We start from the raw sequence: 25,328 nt of genomic DNA, 5'->3' as shown, positions 1-25,328 counted from the left end.
AATGTTTATCCGTACATTCCAGCATTATTTAGTTTGAATTATAGTATTAATGGGTTTATCTTCTTTTAAATGGTTGAACAATATGCGAACTGACAAATGCACACAATTGTATTATGTATTTCATTTTGTTCAATGGAAATAAAGTATACAGTGATTTGAACGATATGATAAGTAGTACCTGGATAGCTGATTCCAAAATGTGTCATACCTGTACAATATATGCAATAAAAGTTAATGTAGGGCGCACTTGAAAGTGGTCTTGAGGAGGGGCTCTTTTGAATAAGTACCATTTGAAATATAACGATTCTACAGATGAGATGATTCATTAAATGAAAATTAATACTGACGAGAAATCCAAGAAGCAAAACTTTATAACTTTTCAAAAGTATCATTAATGTGTAATATAACGATTCTACAGAATGATGAGATGATTCATTAAATGAAAATTAATACTGACGAGAAATCCAAGAAGCAAAACATTATAACTTTTCAAAAGTATCATTAATGTGTAAAATCTCAATTTTGACAGAAGCTAGGAAGCAATCAACATGAAACGCACTTGAGTTGATTGAAAAAAAAAACAACCCACACATTTTTCAAAGCATTAGTAAGTATGATTACACAAAATCATTATAATGCATGAAATTAGCCACACTGTGATCATTAGGTGAGCTCTGATATTATAAAATAAAAATTCATCTCGGAAATACGTCACGTTATCTTTATAAGACTAAAACTTCATACAAGTTCTAGGAAGGAACGCAAATTCATACGCATAGCAACTTGACTCAGTGACAAGGGATTTGATGGTTAATAAAAGTCGAAGAAGTTTGGCAAATCTTCACTCATATCTTGCAATACAGTAGAAAATAATGTATGAAGATTACAAATACACAAAAAGTTGAAAGTTACTGGGAGATCAATGTTCAGATACCAGATTGAGTGTCAATGACATCGCGGTTAAACTTTGTAGTCACGAGACACTCTAGTAGGTAACTGTTCGACATTGGGATAGCGAGGCTTTACTGTAAACACGACCTCTACTGCCCTTGCACAACCAAGCTAATTTTCGGGCGAAGAACCCTGGACAAAATGGCGAGCATGGGAGCTGGAATCGCCGGGGCGGCTCTCCGGAGCTTGTCTAGGCAGAGAGGGGCGATTTGGGCATCAAATTTGCGATTGAATTGCGCTCCAAGATGTCAAGATAGGAGAGGGATTATTGTAACATCTCAGTGTTATGGTATGTTGGCGTATGTGCATTTCACTTGAAATTTGGTGACTTGGTAGTTTGAGTAATTTGTACGTTGCAACATAAATGTTAATATGTGGGACCGTACGAAGAGTGACCGCTCTATCAAAAAGCGTTAATGCAGCTGCGAGTTTGAGCGTGTACTCTTTGCTTTTTAGCAGACTTGCTGTAAATATACGTGTCCTGGCCTGGGCTGTGTGTATTAGTGGGCAGGAACCTATGGTCTGCTTCTGTGGCATGAGGCAATCTATAAACCGCACCAGCGACAGCGCCCCGCGCCGGACCGGGGTTAAGAGCTAGAGCTAGAGGCAATCATAATAACACATAGGCCTATCTAGGTTTAGGGGGCCTACATGTATGCATATTTTCTCAATTTCAATTATTCACGTTGTAAATTAACCACTTTGCACTGCACGCACACGTACGCTAACCGTGTACCGGTAACATTTAATACAAGTTGTATTAAATGTTACACAGTGTGCATGCCATTGTTGTGATGAAATAGTAAATTAAATACATTTTTACAAGTAAAACTAGGCCTACAATTCCAGTTGTATACTTGGGTGACCCGCACCTCGTCATAGTTAATGTTTGCGCATATTTGAATCACATTTCGTCACTGAAATTCTTTGAAATCCAACTCACATACAGGAAAAATGCTGAAAATTCCAATGGAACCACAATTTCACTGATCGATATCGAAAATTTGCTGCTATCGTCGTCAAATGCGAACAATGCGAAAAAGTTGCGCGCTAAGGAAGGGGCCCGCAACTCATCACCCGCGCTCCCATAGACAAAGCACGTAAAAGACGTGTGCGGGTGACCGTGATGCTCCCATAGACATACACGTAAAAGATGCGTGCGGGGACAGTGGTGATACTTATAACACGTATTGCGATTAAATTTCAGATTTTTGCGAAAAATTGTTCGGGTTTCACCACAATTTGCTTGGTTGTGGTAGCCCTGCCAAGTTTCAAGCTTACTGAACACAGTCCCGGGCATAAATTTTTGTTTAGTGCGCTTAAAACAATTTTAAACAGGGTGACGGTATTCGGGCCCCTGACGAGGTGCGGGCACCTCGCTATATATAAATTAACACAGTTACACTGCACAGCACTGTTCTGAGACAGGGATGTACAAGTGGTCATAGAATAGTGCAATTACACACACTCAAAATTAATTACATAGATAAATCTAAATGATCATTTTTGCTCTGTCTCGGTGTTATTGATTTTGACTGTATACTAAAACAGTTCACAACTTGCCAAAAAAACAGTGATTTATTGCTTGGTATATGCACACTGTAGTTCACGTTTCTCTGTGTGGTAAATTCAAGAGTTTCATTGATGGTAATCGCTGCACACTTTCGAAAAGGTCATACCGCCGTGATTGCTGTAGCAGACGACCAAAAGTGATGCACACGCCCCGCTCGCTATGCAGCAGTTTGAATAAGTGCAGCGACGCACAGACAGTTTTTACAGTCATAAATGCAAATTCTGCTCCGTGGATATTGCCTCGTGGCATGCTATGGAATGTAATGCCAAAATTTAGTCAAAATGATAGATTACTCGTGAGTAAAACATTTAAAATTTGAATTAGAAAGTTGTTATCCTGTACAAGTGTAGCTGTATAGCAGTGGGTATGCAGGTACTGCAATCCCTGCATGTTTATTCAAGTTAATCCAATGATTCTTGCAATTAGTTATTTTTATTGCAACTGATTGACACTTGCAACAGATTATATCTTCTTTCTAACTTGATAATCTTAGTGCATGCATGCACACCTGCTTACAAATGCAATTCTTAAGTACTGCTTCAGGTTTTTGTTTTGTCTTGTTTTGGTTTTTACAGTAAAAGCTTAAATGATTAGAATGTTGTTTTTTGTCCTGCATGTTAAAGTGCACTAGACTGGGTTTTTCTCTAGATTGATAGATTACAGGTAATTTAGCGTTGTGACTTTTATGAGTGTACATGTGAAACTTCACCAGTCTTAGCTGGTATTACGTGAATCTGTGAAATGTACAAATGGCACATAAATCTCTTAAAACTGCTGACTGTTGATCAGGTATACATTTTTTTTTCTTTTTGACTCCCAAAAGATGATGATGATGAAGAAAAACAGACAACCCCAGAGAAAATGATATTTCTTGACTCCTCTTGTCTGCTTTTGCAGGTGTTGATCCAGTTAAGCTTTTGATGCCGGCTCTTTCTCCTACCATGACTGAAGGCACCATTGTCTCATGGCTGAAAGCAGAAGGTGAAGCTGAAAATATCTCTACAGTGTATCTATATCTTGTCTTTGCTGTGTATACGTATGCAATATGTACAATACATATGTATACATATAGTAATATGTTCATATGGATCCTTGAAGATTTACCATGATGATTAACAATGCAATAAACTGTTTGTGAAAGATGTAGTCTATGCTTTTGATGGTGCTGCAAGAAAAAAATCTTCAGAGGCAGAAGTGTGATTTTTATGTTCATTCAGAAATGTCAAGTTTTTATGCAACATGACTGAGCTTTCTTCTTGCTCAGATGCAATTTGTATTTATCTTGTATGTTTGCACTGAATATTGCCCTGTCAATTCTGTTCTAAAGCTCATAAATACAGCTGTAGCTGTATACTAGGGGTGAAAATGAACCTGATACACCAAAGTGTGAGAGAGTCTTACTATGGTCAAATGAAAACATTCATTGTTTATCGTGCTCAGTCTTGTTTATGAAAGTGCACAGGAACAACACTTCTGTATTTTGTGTTTAAAGCAAAATACCTACATACTCATTTCATTCTGCATATTGAAGGCAGTGAATTATTATTATTATTATTATTATTATTATTATTATTGTAGCGGGTCAAAATAGCGTTAAGGCCACCAGTTGTAGTGTGTCAAAATAAATGTGAAATTATGAAGAAATGTTCTCGATCTTGTAACAAACTATACTTGTAGAAATTAGGGAGATAAATTAATGTTGAGAACTGAGACGACGCAAATAAGGTGAAGTGAACGCAATGACGTCTGGTAATGCTCTGAATTTATTCCGAGGACAACTCGCCCTCGGTAAACTTCTCCATGAACATAATTTACATAAACAATATTTACATATATTCAAATTATCTTATAGCAACCAATAGAAACAAATGGAACAGAGGACTTTAATAAAATGGAGGAGTCTTATTCAATAAATCAACCAATAAGTAAAGAGGGGCATGAGATGATCGAAGGAGGAGGGGGTGATTACGTAATAATGGGAGCTGTCTGGGCTCAACTCAAGAATCAGGTGTGGGATGGAATGAATGGACATACCTGAATAGAGAAAGAATGAAGGTGACAAAACTGAGCAACAGGAAAGGTATCTGAAGTGATGGTCATGGAGGTGACAACTGAATATCATGAACTTAACTGAATAAATGCCAGACTGCAAGGCAGTGCTGAAAAGCAAACTAATGCAAATGAATGCAAGGTCTAGACAGACAACAAAACGAGAGTAGACAGACAACAAAATGAGAGTAGACAGACAACAAAATGAGAGTAGACAAACCAGGTATACGGCAAAGTAAGCGATGACAAAATAACGGTCCTACATAAACTTTCTTCTCCGCAAAAATTGTCCTCAATTTTTAAATGAAAATAAATATCAGTGGTTTGCAAAACCAGAAGTATGTTTTTTCAACACTTAAACGCTATGTACATAAAGTAATATTAAATGACTAAAATATAAAATTACAAGTAATTCACCGCAAACAACTAGATAAGTTTATACTTTATAATAAGCATGTACTCATCAAATTGACGAGGGGTTTCATTTATAACTGAGGTACAATGATTACAAATTTCATGAAAATCCAATGTCTGATGAATTTCAACATCAAAATCATGCAATCATTTCAACATTGAGGCCAAAATGACCGTAAAATTTCTTCTTCTTTTTTTTTTTTTCCCAAAACAAATTAACCGCTAACACTAAATTTGTCTGTGGTCATAAAATAAACTACAAATATCCCTGGATTTTCTTTTAACCAATAAACAAGAACGCATATGAGAGCGTAACTTCTAAACGATTATAGATTCAAACACATCACTAAATAAAATTTAAATGTTTCAAAATTGTAATTGCAACTTGACTAAAATATACTCTACCAGACATCAAAATTATTTCATTAACTGGAATGGATGATTTAAACGAGACTTTACAAACAAATTACAATCAATTCTGCGATAACACCATTTTGATAAATCAACTGCTTGAAAGTAACGGTCATCGCAATATAGTTGGCGGCAACGGAATTACACATGTAAATGCACAAATCACATCCAAAATTCAATTTTCATGAATAATTAAAAGTATGATTTCAACCCTATCCAACTGATCTCCACAGTTATATAAATAGCATAATATAATAGAACTTTAAAGGGAGCATAAGAATGTATCAAAACATCTCATCAGAATCACGATTTATATCAGGGATACATTAGTGGATCTCGGTGAACAAACTCTGCATCTACTTGGGTCTCAATATGAATGCGGGTAAATCTGTCAAATCATGTTATCTTTACAATTAAATTTAAATGAATTGGCATACTTCTCAGTAAGAATGATGTGGCTATGATGGAGGTCCAACATCCGGGGGCAGGTAGGTATGCTTGGGTGACGAGGAGTATTCATCTCCTCTGCCAGGTGGGTAGGTATTATAACCATGTCCTCTTAATGGCGAATGGTGGTGTTCCCTTGGAGACATGCTGTAGAAGCTGCGATGGTTACCAGAGGATGAATCAGAATGGAAGACTGTCGATGGGGAGTAGGGGCGATTGCTTGTCCTAAACGAGGGGTAGGGCTGGTGTCTTTGGGGCGAACTACGCGATGACTCGCTCTGCGACTCGCTCTGCGAATCGCTACTTTGGCACTCAGAGGTGGGGAAATGAGAGTCATACCGGTCGCTTGCTGAAGAGGTGGAGCTAGGCTGAGGCTGCTGCCGTGCAAATGGAGCTGTCTGGTGTCGCTGGACCCAGGGAGGTGAAGTTGGCTGCTGATGATGATGATCAGGAGCAGTATGTTTTGGCTGCGCTGCAGAACGTGGTCTCCTGGTCCTGTATCTGCGAGTTTGTCTGGCTTTAGAGGACGGTTTTTGCTTCGTGACGTGATCAAGTCCTTGGTCAGCTCGGTGATAGCACAGACTGCTTTCTGGATGGTAACAGAAGGTTCCTGGTGCATGGTTGAAAAATCGCTACAGGTGCTCGTGTTCTGACAGAGACTGCAGTTCTTAGAGAACTCGGTGATGTCACGGTGCATGTAGGGCCAAAACAGCAATTTCGAGGCTGTGTCCCATGTATGGTCAGAGCTCACATGTCCGCATGAAGGGTGAAGTGTGTGAAGAACCTCGGGAATCAGGCAGGTAGGTACTACAAGTTGATAAAGCTCAGTCACTCGGTCATTGTCCATCTTTTTGCGATACACCACATTATCCTGTATCACAAATCGTGAGAATTGCCAGAAGTAACGTCGTGTCCTTGGCTCAAACATTGGGATTTCATCTGCTTCGGGTGTGACATTGTGTTGGATGAAATATTTCAGTAGGTTGATGTCTTTGTCTTTGCTCTGGTTTTCGAAAACTTTGTGTCTCAAAGCGTCGAAGTCCATGGGAGTTGTCGAATTTGGAAGTTCAGTTTGTGTAGACTGATGACAGGTGTTATGCGAGGACTTGGCTGATGTCTGTGTGGACAATTCCGCGCACTGCTTTTGGAGATTTTGCACAGTTCTTTCAAGCTGGTCCACACGTTGGAAAAGAAGGTCAACACTTCTGTGGAAAGTTGACTCTGGTCCTTCCCAGATGCCAGAATGGATGGAAGTGTCCGCCTTGGAGTTTGGGCGTGGCATGTTGGGGTTAAACTGAAACGGGGTGGCGGACTGACGGGCGAAGAAATGAAGTCGGGTGTCTCAATCTGGAGAGTCCCACAAATGAGGCAGTATCAGACTAGAATGAATGTTTCGTTGGTTTCAATTCAACAGGTTAAGCGTCAATAACAGTTGGACAACTGAAGTACAGTTCTCAATTACAGGCGAGGCCAGATAAAGCTGCACGCAAACAGGTACAATTATGAACAGCATCATTCACTCACCGTATGAGCAGCGGAAGACGGGCTGTAATAGCACAAATTTGACGAGCGTAGCAACCTTGGAACTCGGTGATGAATTATCTCCCAAAGTTAAAAATGATCGAGGATAAGAACTGAAGAATGATGAAATAACCCAGGCGTGGAAAAGTACGACTACCGCTGCCACCAGTTGTAGCGGGTCAAAATAGCGTTAAGGCCACCAGTTGTAGTGTGTCAAAATAAATGTGAAATTATGAAGAAATGTTCTCGATCTTGTAACAAACTATACTTGTAGAAATTAGGGAGATAAATTAATGTTGAGAACTGAGACGACACAAATAAGGTGAAGTGAACGCAATGACGTCTGGTAATGCTCTGAATTTATTCCGAGGACAACTCGCCCTCGGTAAACTTCTCCATGAACATAATTTACATAAACAATATTTACATATATTCAAATTATCTTATAGCAACCAATAGAAACAAATGGAACAGAGGACTTTAATAAAATGGAGGAGTCTTATTCAATAAATCAACCAATAAGTAAAGAGGGGCATGAGATGATCGAAGGAGGAGGGGGTGATTACGTAATAATGGGAGCTGTCTGGGCTCAACTCAAGAATCAGGTGTGGGATGGAATGAATGGACATACCTGAATAGAGAAAGAATGAAGGTGACAAAACTGAGCAACAGGAAAGGTATCTGAAGTGATGGTCATGGAGGTGACAACTGAATATCATGAACTTAACTGAATAAATGCCAGACTGCAAGGCAGTGCTGAAAAGCAAACTAATGCAAATGAATGCAAGGTCTAGACAGACAACAAAACGAGAGTAGACAGACAACAAAATGAGAGTAGACAGACAACAAAATGAGAGTAGACAAACCAGGTATACGGCAAAGTAAGCGATGACAAAATAACGGTCCTACATTATTATTATTATTATTATCATTATTATTATTATTATTATTATTATTATTATTATTATTATCATTATTATTATTATTATTATTATTATTATTATTATTATTATTATTATTATTCTAACAGAAACAAATTTGGAATGATTATTGTGGCAATTGCTTAAACAATTAATGTTTGGTAGAAGAAATCCTATCCCTTTTCTGATACTGTGTATGCCAGTCACAATTTTCAGTTCATGTACTTATTTTCATTTAATGTTGCCATGCTAACAGGTGATCCTGTGGCCGCTGGTGATGCCCTGTGTGAGATAGAGACAGACAAGGCCACCGTTACCATGGATGCAGATGATGATGGGGTTATGGCAAAGATTCTGGTAAGCCTCCGTGCTGCTGGGGGGACTTTTTACTTGATTTAGCTTGTTTTTTTTTTTTTAGCCCTACTCATTTCATTTTCCTTTGAGGTTGTACAGGATCATCAAGACTTCTGAAAATTGTTTTCTGAAAGAAACAACAACAACAACACCCCAACAATGGTTGACTTTCATTCATAGGATTTGATGTCTAGAACTTGACGCTTTGAAATATGCTTTTTGTAACAAGTTCTAATATTTGGCCAGTTTTTATGCTTAGCAATTTCTTTCTCCATGCAACCAATCTGCAGGTACCTGAAGGGACTAAAAACGTCCCCATCTCCACCCTCATTGCTCTCATGGTGATGGAAGGCGAGGACTACAAGGATGTAGACATACCCACTGAGACCACACCCACACAAGCCCCGCCCACTGGGTCAGGGGAAACCCCTAAGGAGGACCAGGGCGTGTCCCAGACAGAACAGTTTGCCAGCATGAGGCATGCCATCACTAAGTCTGGGTAAGAGACTACTGTAAATGTGGATAATTTCGTGTAAGTAATTTTTCACGCTCAGCCGGGTAAGATCAGTTTCGCACGTGTTTAATTCAGCGGAATTAAGACATCAACTGCTGCTACATATGGCAAGCAAAAATATTTGCGTGCTTTTATTTTTGCGCTAGTTTCTGGTTGCACGAAATGTGTGAAAATTTTAACTCCGCAAAATTTCCACTTATACAGCTTAGTCTATAAATGCTGTGCTTCAAACAAGTACAAAGTGTGATATCATAGCCATTCATCATCATGGAAACTGGTTCTAAACAACCTCACATACATGTAACCTGAATATTCATAAATTATACAACGGTTGATAACTACAACAATGCGCTTACCCCCCCCCCCCCCCCAAAAAAAAAAAAAAAAAAAAAAAAGAATGGACCTATTTTCACTGAAAATGCCACACTTTTGTGAAGGAAATTTACAGAGAATGCAAAGAGTTTCAGTCGCTAGTAATCACACTCTCGTGATGATTGTCCATATTACATTGATGGTTTTCAAGAGCAGATAGTTCCTTGTTGCAGTGTTTGCCAATGGTATAAACGTGCTTGCAGTATTTCTTGTTTGTGGCTGTTGTATTGGCATTCCTCACAGTCAGTGAGCTCAGATGTGTATCAGACACATCAGATAATACCTTGATATAAACTTCGTTTTCCACTATCATAAAAATTTGGCTCGCTTGATATATGGCGTATACACTACAGTTAGTGCCTTGGTACATGAAGGGTTAAACATTTGCAAGTAATCGTAATAGTTTATAAAATTTTTCTTAGAGTTCCATTCTACAGTGTCATGTGTATTTCAAAGAGAGATACTGAAATTGGTACATTCCTGATGCTCTTGATACCAGGGAGGGTCTATCACCTGCTGTCAGAGCGTTGGTTGAGCATCACAACATTGACCCCACCCTGGTGACCCCCACTGGACCCCATGGCCGACTCCTCAAAGGGTGAGTGAGTCTCATCTTGTATTTAAACCCTGTGTGTGCTCTGTGTGCCATTTGGTACAGAAACCTGATGGCAATGTACACAGTGTCCAAAGAAAGTGTGAATGTCTAATTGATGCTCTCTTGCCTTGGTCTGTATTGTAATTTCTTTTTATGCCTCCGCCAACGAAGTGGCCGGAGGCATTATGTTTTCGGGTCGTCCGTCCGTCCGTACGTCCGTACGTCCCGTTTTGTTTTTGTCGATATCTCAAGAACCGTGTGGTGGTTTTGCATCAAACTTGGTATGAGGGTATATCCTTGGGGGATGATACTTTGTGTGGATTTTAGGGTCACAGGATCAAAGGTCAAAGGTCACAGGTTATTTTGTGAAAAAAAAATTGAAATTTCATGTTTTTCTCCATATCTCGCAAATGGTTCAAGGTATCTTCATGGAACTTAGTATATATGCTTGTACCGATGGGCAGTGATTATCTAGGGAAGTTGGGGGTCATGGGTCAAAGGTCAGGGGTCAAAGGTCAAGGTCAACTCCTCAAAATATAACTACTTTCCTTATATTTATGCAGTGCCTGAAGGATGTTTTTAAAACTTGATGTATGCATGTATAACCCAATATGTATTCTGTGGGAAGTTTCTTGCCAAAAGGTCAAAGGTCAAAAGGTCAAAGGTCAAGTGAAAGTGCTAAATTGCACTTTTTCTTCCATATCTCAAAAATAACTCAAGGTATTGTCATGAAACTTACATATTTATGCATGTTCTACCTAACAGTAATTCTCTTTGGAACTGTGGGGTCAAAGGTCAAAGGCCAGGTTTAGATGATACTATTTTACCATTTGATACTGAAATTATACTTTTTCTCAATACCTTGAAAATTACTCAATGCATAAACTTATAAAAGGGTCAAAAGTCAAGTGAAAATCATCAGTTCCCCCAAATACCTGCACTCTGACGTTTTAATCATTCATCCAATTGAACCTAGTTCTAGGAAAGTGAACATTCAGCACATTTGTGGCAAACCTGTCATTTTAATATTTTGCCAATTGTGTGAAACTGTCATCACACATTGTCAAGACATTGTACTATAGACCTATTAGGAGAACCATGTATTATGGCGGAGGCATACACCAGTCGCCGTAGCGACATTTCTAGTTCATATCTATTTTTCTGTCTCCAGCACTTCATAATTTTTGTTTGTATTTTTGTTTGTTTCTTTCAAATTTCTCTCATTTTGAATGTTTGTCTTTCAATCACATTAAAGTTTATAGTCTAGTTTGCTCTCTCATCCTCTGCTTCCTTCTCAATTTTTCTTTGTCTCCTTGTATTAAATCAGCCCTGCTGTTTTTGCTTATTCATATTTTTCTCCCTGTTAATCTCAATATTTTGGAGTAGCTCTGGTTTTTTCATGTTAAAGGCAACTTGATCTAGAAAAATATCATCAAATCCCAGTTATACAAACCTACAGCATATTTAGCTTCACTGTCTCTTAGATATTTCTGTACATACACTTTTGTATTGTTATTAAATATATACGTATTGATGTCAGATAATGATACATTGATTCCTGTGATAGCTGTGTTTGAACAAAGTAAACGTTTAAAGAAGAAATCCATCCCAAAACTAAATAAACTTCAAGAGAAAGAGAAAATATTCCCTACAGAATGATAAAAAAATGACAAAAATTGGATAAGAAATAAGGAAAATATGGCATTTTGAAATGTCAAATTTTTTCGGAAAACATTTCTTGACCAGTCCTTATAAATATTAAAATTAGCAAGATGGTGATTTCATATCCTCACAATTTTTCATTTATGTTTTCTATGAGATTCATAAGAATTGTTATTAATAGCTAATACAAGTAAAAGCATGTTCCCATACCAAGATACAATGCATATTAGAGTTAACATTTTTTTTTGAGGTGTTAAGGCAAGGTTTATATTTATACAGCTGAAATCTGAGGTTTTTTTAATCATTTCTGTATACAAAATGAATGAGAAATTGAGAGCATGACATTGTCAACTTTTTGATTTGAATATTCATAACAACTGGTTAGGAAGTGTTTTCTGAAAAAATGTGAAATTTCAAATTTCATATCTTCCTTATTTCTTATCTGATTTTTGGCATTTTTGTATCATTCTTTTGGGAATATTTTTCTCTTTCTGTTGAACTTTATTCATTTTGGGGTGGATTTCCTCTTTAAGTGATTTTTGTCAAATTCCAACGTAATTTGATGTGTGACGTTATGTCTCGTTTGACACCTCTCTCTCTCTTTCCTGTCAGAGATGTCCTCAAGTTCATTGAGTCTGGTGGTGCAGCTGCAGCAGCCCAGCCAGCCGTGGCTCCGCCCCCAGCAGAGGCAGCTCCGCCACCTCCCCCACCTCCTCCACCCCCTGCTGTTGAGAGGGCCCCTCCCCCGTCATTCAGACAAACTGAGGTAGATATGAAATCTCTACTCCACCAATGAAAGAGCAGAATATTGTACAAATAATTCACATCAATTAGGGCATTGGTTAGAATTACCCGCACAAGGTACCTTTGGAACAGTCTACATGTTTAAGGTGATAGCCGAGGGTGTTTGGACTGTTGTGAAGGTACTGAGTGTGTGTAATTATACTAATGCCGGAAGAAAAATATGTGTATTATTATGAAATGATGAAGTAGGTCCTTGTCGTTTGATAAATCACTCTCATCACGAATGAGTAAAATCATAAAATGTTGCCCTGTCACCATGAAGTGAAAGTGTGAATGACCGGTCATTATACTGTACTAATGACCTGTTATAAGCAAAGTTATGTTTAAGGCAAAATAAATGTGTGGTCATGTGTATGCCCTCAATCATTTGATTAGGACGTGGTACATCCTATTATAATGGTGTATAGGAACTGTCGAGCGATACATATCTTAACATTGCAGCAGTCAAAGTAAACCAAACAAAAAACTTCTTTCAGGTATAAGATGTCTACCACTCTGAGAGCATGTTTTGTTTGGATGGTAAATTCTACCTTTTCATTCTAGATGTTGTGTAGACCTCCATTGTACAAATCAAACTTTCTTAATTACAAACGTGATCACATGTAAGAGAAAAGGCTCATACTTTTTTTTTTTAAAGTTCTGCATTGTGACAAGCGTAAGGCATGATTAACTTGTCCATGTACACTTTGATTCCCATGCAGATACTCCCCTGTGCTGCAGACATTTAACAAATGGATTGAGAAAATTTAGGAATTACATGACATTTCAAAATTTTCAATAAATACGATAAATGTGTACTATTCAATATGTTAGAAGCTTCTGCACAAGAAACCATGCATCATGCTCACAGCTCTTGGTCTTCAATTGCTCATCGTCATTTATTTTAGACAGTTATGTTGATCTAAATGAGCAGAGTTAGCATGGCACACTATCAAACACCATCAATCCCTTCATGTCCGTTTAAAGGGATTCTGTTTATCTGTTTAGAGATAGGAATATATTGATAGAGATTCTACTTTCCTTCCTGAAGAAAAGAAAGTCAGGTTAAAAGAAATTTCCTGCCATCTTCAGGGTACTGTAAGAATGGAACTTTTTCCACATTTCGCGCAACTAGAAACTAGCGCGAAAATAAAAGCACGCGAATATTTTTGCTTGCCATAGGACCAGTAGATGATGTCTTGATTCCGCAGAGTTAAAAACACATGAAACTCTTCTCACCGCGGGGCGCAGTGTGAAAAATTAGTCGTGCAAAAATATCCACAGTAGTTGATTAGAACAAAAAGAAGGGCTGACACAGAACACTGCCTTGTAAAGCAATACATTGTGAGTGGACCTGGTAAAGAAATGCTGGTGGAATAATTGCAGTTATGCTGGTGGTCTCAGGAAACGATGTATACCCTGATCAATACGTTGACTGACTGCACACACTTGTAATCTTATATTGGACTACTGGCAGCTATTTTATACTGTTTCATAGATGACCTTTTATTTTGTGCTTTGTTTGTCTATAACAACTTTAGAAATAAAGGATGACTGAACGGCGACAGGAATAGTATAATATCCCAAATTTGATCATTATTTCAAGGAAATCTAACCAGTGGTAACACATGTTCTCCAACACATTCAAGGAAAAAACAAAGAAACAAAGAAACAAACAGACAATGAAGATAAAAGTGTGATGTCTGTTTTCTCTGCTTTTGTTTAATAAGCTTTCTGTATTGTTCCATTTTTTCTTTGTTTCTTGTTTCAGGGAATCTTCTCAGAAGTCGAGCTGAGTAACATGAGGAAAGTTATAGCCAAGAGGCTTACAGAGTCTAAGGTGAGCATCTCAACCAAAGTTTATCAACAACCTGTTCATTTCCTGCCAACAAACTTAAGAAAAGTGAATCTTGTGTCTCAAGTGGCGTTATTAGCATGCATGGTGTTAATCATCGACCGTAAGTTGTGGGAAGTTATACTGACTTGATGTACAATTACATGTTAGTCTATGGCAAGAATGATATTTCTGTTTGTCATAAGATAATGTGACCTTAAACATCTGTGGTCTCTTGCTACTACAGTGTAGTAAGATTTTATGATTTAAATGTCTCCATTCAGCATTGATATACTAAAGGTTAAACATTAAATTTTGAATGACGATTCATAAGGGGTGTAGGATATATTAAGTGGAGGCAGTGATTAGTGCATGTTCTTGACTGAAGGTGGTTTAACACTTATGAGACACATTTGTCTCCTTTAAAAAAAAAACAAAAAAAAAAAACACACAAAAAAAACATTTGCTACAGCAAAAAAGAGTCTTTTTTTTTGGCAGCTGGAATCTACTAAAACTTTGTAATTTTTGGAAGGATTGCCTGCTTTTCCCCAAGCTTTAAAAGAGTGTTTCGCCAGTCTTTCTAGAATATGTGAAGAAAAACTTCCGTTTTGATCATATTTCATTGGCAGACAAGACAGTCTTGCAACATACTCTAACTCCATTTGATCACATAAACTTTGAGATTTTTCCCATGGAAATGAGCTCAGATTACTACCAAACCAATAGGATTTGCAAAGCTCGATTAATATTGCAATATTGGTAGATTCTTACTCGGCTGATAATAATCCTTTGGCTTATTGATAACATAATAGTGACTGCAACTGTAGATAAACGTAGCTAGTGACACCTGGGGAGTGTTTCATAAAGCTGTTCTTAAAGTTACGAACACCTAAAGAATGACTGGTGATCAGTTCTTGTGCTGAATTATTGAAATTGTGATAAGTATACAGGTGTAGCACATCAGAACATGTTCCAGTTGTTCTTAGGTTGTTCATAACTTTTAGACCAGCTTTATGAAACAGCCCCTGTTCTCTGTAGTAATATCTTCAACCTTCAACTTCTTATTTTGTTTTGTTTTGTTTTGTTTTTTCACGTGAGACCACCGTACCACACTCCTACTCCATGGCGGACTGTGAGCTGACGGAGATCGTCAGACTTAGGAATCAGCTGAAGAAGGATGACATTAAGGTCTCCGTCAATGACTTCATCATCAAGGCAGCTGCGATGGCCCTCAAGGTATGCTCACACCTTTTCTCTGACCTGTTAAAAGATATTGAAACCCAAATGTATGTGGATTTAATAAATGCAGCAGCATTTAACACATCAGCGAAAGTTTGAAGAAAATTGGGCAATCTGTTCAAAGTTATGAATTGCTAAAGTTTTGTTACAGCCATCACTGGATGAGGAAGACTGCAATGGTTCAGGTTAACTACAGGACAATATAAAAAGATATAAAGAAAGCATATTTTCATTTTTTTTAGCATGATTTAAGAGCACGTGGCTTACCTCTATCGGAAGGCAGGGGGAATAATATTACCCTCCGCATGTGTCAGTATTAAAAAATAAGCAGACAAATAATGTACTATTTACTAATGACAAAATATTAAATTTTGTTGAATTTTCTTGTTTTTCTCTGTATTCTTTCTTTAACTGATCAGATAGCCCACCCTTGCAAATGCAGCTTCCAAAATGTTGCATTCATGCAGAGTCTTTGTTAAAAGTCTGATATCTTGTTGATGTTGATGGTATGTGGCAAATACTGGTTTTCATCTTGCAATAAGTCAGATATGCTAGTTTTCAGGTAAAAGCTACATAAAAAAGATTGTGATCTGGAGAAATTCAATTCCTGCTTTTTTTTCTTCTCCCGTCATGTATGTGCGATGTTTTAAACATAATTTTGTGATAATTGGTTGCTTTTTGACATTATGCATAGTAATATTATTTGAGAAATCTCAATCAAACTTTCATTTGAAATACACACAGCATGTCCCAGAGGTCAATGCTTCCTGGAACGGTCAACAGGCCACGCCCCTCTCGGCCATCGACATCTCAGTTGCCGTAGCAACAGATGGTGGTCTCATCACGCCCATTGTAAAGAACGCTGATACCAAAGGTCTGGTAGAGATCTCGGCAACTGTCAAGGTGAGAGAAATTAGCTAGTTTTTGCAAGCACGACGCAGCCGGTAGTTGAGTGTGCCGTGTGCAAACTTTGCTTCCGCGCATGATTAAATCTGAGAAATGTCCCGTCCTGGGGAAAACGAGTACGGTATTCGGCCAAAATAGCATTCGGTCCCAATGCTGAGCCAGCCAGCCAGCCAGCCAGCCAGCCAATCAGTGATCTTGTCCCCACGCCTCCATCCTAACAAGAAAGCAAAACTGCTTAGGTATGGGGACGGGAGTCCCAGTACAGGGACTGTCACAGCTGATGGCTTCCTGCGTACTCTCGGTTGTCCTGTCATGTAGCGAAAACTCCCGAATCTTCTTCAAAGGACAAGTTCATCTTAAAGGGATGGTATTGCTTTGGTTGAGTTGGGGATGCAGGTGTCCAACTTTCAGGCAAGATAATTAAAAACCACTTTTTCTCTCAAACGCACAACCACACACAAATAGAACAATTTATTGCAATATGCTTCAGTACATTGAAACATCTAAGGCACAGCTTTGCCACGAACTTTACATCAGAGCAAAGCTTACATTTTTCTCTTCTACTTTTCTGTACTGCATTTCCAGCATAAATGCTTCAACAAAATGTTACGTGGCATTGAAAACCAGAGTGTTTTCCAAAAGCTCTCATGCGTTTCAGTATCAGAATACTGCGGCACGCATGTTTACACTATGTCACACCAAGAAATAACTGACCGATCTTCTCATAGGAAATTCATTGATCATGAAATGTACTGTTTCAATCATTCTTCTCATCAAGTTTTCTTTCTGCAACAATCCATTTAAAAGGTTTTGTTCCAGATTTCTTGAAAAGTCTATTTTTGTTTTCATGTCTCGGTAAAATTTTTTGAATGATTCTCCCTTCTGTTGCATCATGTCTGGTTCCAGGATCTAGCAACGAGAGCCAGGGCAAACAAGCTCAAGCTGGACGAGTTCCAGGGTGGATCATTTAGGTAAGGAGAGACTGTTTTCATCATGACAAGAGCAGCTGATACTCTTCAATATGTTTGAATGTTTCTCCATTATCATTCATCCCTCACATGCTATTAAAGATCGAGTCCATTTGATCTCTGAATAAGAAAACTCTCCGTTCACAGATTGCTAAGCCCCTCCCCCAAGTTGTATAAGTCCACTCTTGTTGGATGGATGCAGGCTATATAATAATAATAATAATTCACAACATTTATATAGCGCGTTATTACATAAAATGTCTCTAAGCGCTATGGGAAAAAGAAAACAATAGAAAGGGAAGAAGAGGAAAGAAAAGAGAGAAAGAAGAAGAAGGCACAGTTTCAGACACGGCATAAGACATGAGACACAGTCATAATACTACTCAATAAACAAATACGTTTTTAACATGGATTTAAATTTGTCTACTGAGTCTGTTTGTTTCAAGCATTCAGGTAAACTGTTCCAGAGTTGAGGTGATGCTGACTGAAAAGCTCTAGAACCATAAGATTGTGTATTGACCGGAGGAGGTATTAAAAGTGATTTGTTGTTAGACCGCAAGTTCCGGGAGGGTAGGTATTCAGTTATCAACTGTTGAAGATAAACCGGTGCAATATTTCTCAAACATTTAAAAGTTAACAAAAGAATCTTGAAGTTTATTCGTTCGCGGATTCTTAACATATGCAGTTCTCTCAGCAGTGGGGTAACCGACTCACGTGAACGACGTTTAGCAATAAGCCTGGCAACTGAATTTTGAACTCTCTGCAGTTTGTTGATTTGCGCATCAGGCAGACCATACAAGAGACTGTTGCAAAAGTCAATGCGAGACATAACCAGTGCCTGAGCGAGTCTCTGGGTTGTCTTTTTCGTCAGAAATTGGCGGATGCTGCCAATTTTGTGTAGGGCAAATGAGGCTGATCTGCACACATTGTTCACATGAGTCTTCAAAGGCAGATTGTGATCAAATATGACACCCAAGTTCCTTGCATCTGTGCAGCATTGTATAGTAGTATCATCTAAAGAAATCATACTCATTGGGCTTGAAATCCTGTGCCTGCTTGTGAAATGTACACATTCTGTTTTGCTTTCATTTAGCTTTAAACCATTCTGTATTGACCAACTCTTAATATCCGAGACACATGCACTGAGTCTTTGTATAGCAGTAGACTGATGCTGCTTCTTGAAGACAAGGTAAATTTGAGTATCGTCTGCATAGGTCATACACCTTATGTCATGGTGCTTGATGACATCCTCTAATGGAGATGAGAAGAGTGTAAAGGCCAGTGGGCCAATCACAGACCCTTGGGGAACTCCGAAGTTAGAGGAGGTTACTTGTGACTCAGAACCACCAACGACGACAGACTGGGTTCTATTAGTAAGGTAGGAACGGAACCATTCTAGGGCAGTGTCACGAAGTCCAAATCTATCGTGCAAACGGCTAAGCAGGGCATCATGACTCACGGTGTCGAAGGCAGCCGAATAATCCAATAGCAGCAGAATTGCTTCTTCACCTTTGTCTAGAGAGAGAAGAATATCGTTTGTGACTTTTAGCAGAGCAGTTTCACAACTATGGTGTGGCCGGTAGCCTGACTGCATCTCAGAGTAAAGATTGTGCTCAGACAGGTGATCTTGAAATTGAGACAACACGAGTCTCTCAGTAATCTTTCCGAGGAACTGAAGATTAGAGACCGGTCTATAGCTCTTAAGTTCATCCGGACTAAGTTTAGATGACTTCAGGATTGGAGTTATATGAGCATGCTTCAGAGAATCAGGGAAATGACCATCCTTGAGGGAAGCATTAACAATGGATGTAATAACCGGAGTTAATTCATTGACACAGTTCTTTAGCAGCCAAGTAGGAATTGGATCAAGTCGACTGGAGGTTGATCGAGACTCTCTAATAACTTTCTGAACTTGGCTCTGCAGTATCGGTGAAAAAGCATGAAAACAGTGCCGAGTGCTTTGAAAACTGATGTGAGATAGATTATCCGAGGGTAATTTCTGAAATGACTTGACGAGAACATCGATCTTGTCGGTGAAGAAATCAGAAAACCGATCGGCAAGAGATTCGTTTGGGTCGTTATCAGATGGGAGGACCTTTTTGGCACTGGCTGAAGTCAGGCGATCAACCCTCTGGAAGAGTTGATGAATGTCACAGTCGTCAAGCTGCTCGGAGTAGAACTCTCGCTTTGCCTTGGCAAGTTGCTTGCTGTAGAAATGACATTCATTCTTAAGGATCTGGCGATTGATTTCAGTTTGGGAATGACGATATCTTCTCTCCAGTTGTCTTACCCTCTGCTTAATATGGCGAAGACCATCACTGAACCAAGGGGAATGCGGTCTTGCAGTTATACGTCTAGTGATCAGAGGGGCATGCTTCTCTAGAAGAGCTTGAAGTACCCTGTTGTACTGGAGAACAAGCTGATCAAGATCTGAGGCAGGTGACTCATAAAGTTCAGACTCAAGAATATCTGCCCGGAAAGCCTGGATGTCAATATGCCTAAGCTTTCGAAAACTAATATCAATTTTCGATGGATCCGGCTTCTTGATGTTAACATAACAACTGACAGATGAGTGGTCAGATGGAAGAAACTGCGATGAATGAACTTGGGAAATGACATCATCAGAGGCTCTGGTAAGAATTAAGTCCAACGTATGGCCCTTTTGATGGGTAGGAAAGTCAACGTGCTGTGTAAAATTGGCTGATGATATCAAGTCCAGAAACAGAAGAGCTTCTCGATCTTTATCATCATTGACGTGAAAATTAAAATCACCACAGATTACAAGATGGTTGGATTCAGATGCCAGTTGTTCAAGAAATACTGCAAATTCATCTAAAAAGATGGATGAAGTTGATCTTCGGTTCTTTGTTCTCTGTGGCCTGTAAACTACAACCAGACGAAGAGGCTTTTGACATTTGGCAGAGATCAAAACATTGATGTATTCGAAAGATTGAAGTGTACCCACATCTTTTCCGAGGACAGTGTAGCTTCGATGAAGGCATATGCCGACACCACCACCTGATCTCTCCTTTCGGGGTGAGTGAATAAACTGATGAGAAGGGAGGTCAGTGGAAAAATCAGACAGGGCTCGATCATCACGTGCGTCTCCTGTGAGCCATGTCTCAGTGAGTGCCAAGATATCCACATGTTGCGAGATTACCATGTCTGACACCATATGCATCTTGTTATTAAGAGATCTGGCATTCCAGAGAACCATCTGACAACGTCCGTAGCCTGGTGATGGGACCTTAGGATCCTGGGAAAGCTTGTTGATAGTTTCAGCATGCTTCCGTTTGTGTCTGCCCCCTTTACAGCCTCTATGGGTAGGGCGTCTTCTTGAGATCCCTAGTGTTTTAATGGTATCCCAAGTACCCAGGTCAAGGCGTTGGATGCAATGTAGGTCAAAGAGTTCAGATCGGCTGTATGATACTTTTCGATCCAGACTCTGTATCCTGGGTACAATGGCCTGTGCAGAAAATGCTGGAGAAAGCCCATGATCCTTAGTGTTTTCACCAGGGCCCGGATTGGGATGTACATCACCAGCTTTTGTCAACTCAGTGCGAAATGTGCTGGTGGAGTTGCTGTAGTATAGAATCCTTTTCCCTGCATAGTGATGGCGGTGATGGTCATGGCTTCTATTCACTGTCCTGCCATGAATAGGTGAAGAAGCACAGTCCGCATTCAGGTTGATGGACAAACACAAAAGAACCAGTGAAAGGAGGCTCATGGTGCAAGGCATTGCTGTCTTGAGTGTACAGTTGAGTGAACAACAATGTACTGCACAGAAGTAATGGCTCCAGATCCCTGCAGTGCTGTGACCAATACAGCCTGAAGCCAGAAAAAATTATTTCCAAAATATCACGTTCAAATACAAAATCCAGGCACCAAAGTTGTCTAGCAGTGTCAGCAAACTAGTGCAATCAGACTGGCAACAGCCTTATAAAGATATTCCAGCTGAAACTGATAAGCAGAGCAAAAGTAGAGAGAGCTGTGGGAGGCAGCTGCTAGGCGCACTCACCACACTCAAAAAAAAAAAAAAAAAAAAAAAAAAATGGCCTGTATAAGTTTGTTTTCCTCCTCAAGATGTTTAGGTAGCTGATTGCCTTGCTACCCTGACCATCATGAATATTTACTTATTCATTTACATATTTTCCCCTGATCGTGTCTCCTACAGTATTTCAAATCTGGGGATGTTTTGGATGTCATGTACATTTATTAACACATTTTCCCCTGCACATTTTTCACAGTATATCAAATCTGTGTATGTTTAAGATGCCACAAATATTTATTGAACACATATTTCTCTATTTATTTTTCCCACAGTATTTCAAATCTGGGAATGTTTGGGATGTTGATAAATATTTATTTACATACTTTTCTCTTTGTATTTTCTCCGCAGTATTTCAAATCTGGGGATGTTTGGGATTTCTGAGTTCAGCGCTGTCATCAACCCACCCCAGGCTTGCATCATAGCCATAGGTACGTCCAAGCTCGCCATCGGAAAAGACCGCAAGCCCTTCACTTACATGACGGTCACCATGTCCAGCGATGCCAGGGTTGTGGACGATGCCCTCGCAGCCAGATTTCTGAAAGTCTTCAAGCAAAACATAGAGAGTCCAATAAGATTAGGCCTGCTTTGATACAAGTCTGCCGTAAAAGTAAACAATGCCATGATTTTAGGGTGTATTCATGATGATAGTTTCTTTACTCCAAGGGGAGCAGAAAGGGAGAGAGAGTACTGGTAGTATGTGATATGCAGCCGTGCTACACAGGGTCCTGTCATTGTTTCTGTCCTCACTCGATAAGATTCGAATGAGATTTCCTTCAGCAAATATTTGTATCAAATACTGTATACGCCATATATTTCGCGAGTCTAAATTTTAGTGAATTGGGAATTCCCGACGATTTCGCGAATGGTTAAATTTGCGATCGTGGAGTCCTGTACTGAACGGAGAAATGTACATGCGCACGTCACATCCACATCGGGATCAGAGTCAGTAATTTCGCGTGTCTTTAATTTCGTGAATAGCACCTGAAAATAAAAACCTTGCGAAATATTCGGCGTATACAGTAGGATATTTACCTTGTGTGCTTAAAATCAAATCGAGGAGCGCCCAGTGTCTTCGACACACATGCATTGAATACTGCATATACTTTGTCAGTCTAATTTAAAGGGACTTCCCTACAATTTCACAAGGGGTAAAATTCATGATTGTTTGGTGCAAAAATGAACAGAGTAATGTGTATGTGTGCATGTCGCAACTAAGCTGGGATCATAGTAAATATTTTTGTGTGTTGTTAACTATGTGATTTTCTCGTGATGCGCGAAATTCACGAATATAAAAACCCTGCAAAATATATGGCATGTAGAGTATTAATCATGTGATGATAGTCGCATCCTTTTGGGTTTGAGTGGTCCCGGGGAACCTTTATATAATGAGGCCCTATAAGACATGACAATTACTGCAGCAGGTGTTATTTTTACGAGGGTTTAATTTTCGCAAAATTTGCGAATCACAGTTGTACCACAAATTTAACAACACGCAAAAATGTCACCATACGCTAAGGTAGTAGTGCACTTATGAAGGCCTCTGTGTCAATTCGCGAAAACAACATCTCGCCAAAATGTCTGTGACCTCCTCATTGGCGAAAATATCTGTACGCCAAAATAACAGCATATAAAGTACCTTCTTACTTTTCTCACGTTATCAGGGTTCAAAAAAAAAAAAAGTCTAAAAGCTCAGGACCTTCAAAATCCCTTTGATATAAAGAGGGCTTTGTTATATACAAGCCCTTTTTTAACAAGGTTCCACCGTAATCAATGGTTTTGCAAAGGTCCAATTGTACCTTTGCTATGAATAGTATCAATTGTGCTGTATGGTGTCCTAGGCCAGACTTTTACAAGCAGGGATACCAGCATTGATGCTGTAGTGATGACAAGAATATGGACACAATCATTAAATATGAGCAGTAATTGTGCCAAGTGCAGTGGCGGATCTAGAGGGGGTGTACTAGTCCCTCTTTCATTTTTGTTAAAACAAAAGAAATTAAAAGAAAGAAATGGGGGCGGGGGGCATGCACCCCCTTTAATTTTTTAAAGGCGCCTCCCCTTTATAGAATTCCTGGATCTGCCCCTGCAAGTGTTCCCCAGCCCTGAATTGTTCATGAGATGAATGGGGCTATGTTGTTGAGTAAAAGAATAGCAAGCAAATAGAGGCTGCTTGTTATAGAGTAGTTTAGAAAGATATATTTCTTACAGTTGTGGGTTTATGTTTGCAAGCAAATCTTATGCTGGTTCTGTTTTGTTGAAATCATGTCATGTTATGAGATGTGCTCCTCTGACATGTTAACTTGTGTGTTTCAATGTTTTATTGGAAAGTTCTCCCACAGAACGTTGTGCCAAAAGCAAACGTAATTTATTTTTTATATGACTGTTAACCCATTGAGGACCATCTGATTTTAAACACACACATCCCATAGACACCTGCCTGAGTATACCTGGGACTAGTCCTCAACGGGTTATGGAATCGCAAAGAACACTGATTTAGGGACTTCTGGTTATATCAAATACTTTCGTATCCAAGGACGTTTTAACCATGTGAGGTAGAGATATGTTGCCAAACTTTACCTCGTATGATATGCCTGGGTGTCATTCTTTAATGCATTTTTTAAACAATATTTCCAGTTTGAAAAAAACTGAGCTGCATGGTACTACAATAGTGTGCTATTAGTGCCTGTAATATTTTGTCAAAATTGAGCTATGAATATGACAAAGAATGTTCAATACATGAAATTGACTTCATCTTCGTAATCAGAACAACCTACATGTAAATCTCTGTTCAATAATTAATTTTTATCAGTGGTACACACTCAGTTATTTCATACTCCCTCCTCTCCCCTCCATGGACTTAAACTACAGGTTTGATGTGAATATGTCATGTCATTCATAGTACAAAAGTATCATGTTACTTTCCGTCAGTCATTTTATAATTTTATGTTACTACATTGTATATCTCTTTCTTTGTGACTGATTTTCTTAGGCTGCATATTGAAGAAAAAACCACTAATGGCACTGTGTCAAGAGAAAAGAGGTTCAAATTTCTTTTGTGCTTCCAGAAATCTTGTGTTATTTTTTGCGGTCTTGACGGTCCCATCTCGAGGCTGCAGATACTTTATGCTTGCACTCATAATAGAGACTACTCACTATGCCAAGTAGATGAGGTACAACTGTATTTCAGTTGTTCTAACCATGTATATTTCATTGACTTTAAATGTATGATATGACATACACTGTGTTTCTGACTTCACCCTTTAAAAAGATGTGATGCAATTTGAAAGCAGCTTGTATGTTCTCTCTCTCTAGCCTATTCAAATATATATTGAAAATAAATGTAAGAATTCACAGAATAGAATGTGTCTATGATTCATAATGTTGTAAATGTAAAATAATCATTGAAATTTAACCCTATTCTAACTGGGGGGGGGGGGGGGTCAATTTGATCCCCCCTTGACATTTCGCGCTGCGATTCCGCAACGCGCAAAGATTTTGCTGCGTCGTTTTAATGACTTTTTTCTTTGAAGTCTCCCGCATATTTTGAGACCAAATTTGCGATGTCTGGGTACACCGTTCTGAAGTTATGTAATGTTTTGTGTATGCATGTCAACCCGAAAATGGCTCAAATTCATGATATCGTGTCCAAATCCAATGCAAATTGTGTTTTATGATTAAATTGATATAAATTAGATTATTTCAACTTTTAACCATTAAAATCAATCAATTTTAATGTAGATAAGCTTGAAAAAGTGCCTGCAACA

General features: G+C 38.8%; 1 protein-coding gene across 1 annotated transcript; it reads left to right on the top strand.

The window, feature by feature from the left end:
* Positions 1-1,089: 1,089 nt before the first annotated feature.
* Positions 1,090-24,925, top strand: LOC140236233 (pyruvate dehydrogenase protein X component-like). Its single transcript, XM_072316198.1, has 11 exons — positions 1,090-1,240; positions 3,422-3,505; positions 8,543-8,643; positions 8,931-9,139; positions 10,026-10,124; positions 12,396-12,549; positions 14,338-14,406; positions 15,499-15,636; positions 16,384-16,542; positions 17,452-17,516; positions 21,913-24,925. The coding sequence occupies exons 1-11, from the start codon at positions 1,093-1,095 to the stop codon at positions 22,151-22,153; spliced, it is 1,467 nt and encodes a 488-aa protein (XP_072172299.1). The 5' UTR covers positions 1,090-1,092; the 3' UTR covers positions 22,154-24,925.
* The last annotated feature ends 403 nt before the right edge of the window (positions 24,926-25,328 follow it).

The sequence above is a fragment of the Diadema setosum genome, chromosome 12 (assembly GCF_964275005.1).
Source record: "Diadema setosum chromosome 12, eeDiaSeto1, whole genome shotgun sequence".
Lineage (NCBI taxonomy): Eukaryota > Metazoa > Echinodermata > Echinoidea > Diadematoida > Diadematidae > Diadema > Diadema setosum.
Note: the sequence above shows the minus strand (reverse complement) of the source record. Positions and strands in the feature narration are given on the sequence as shown.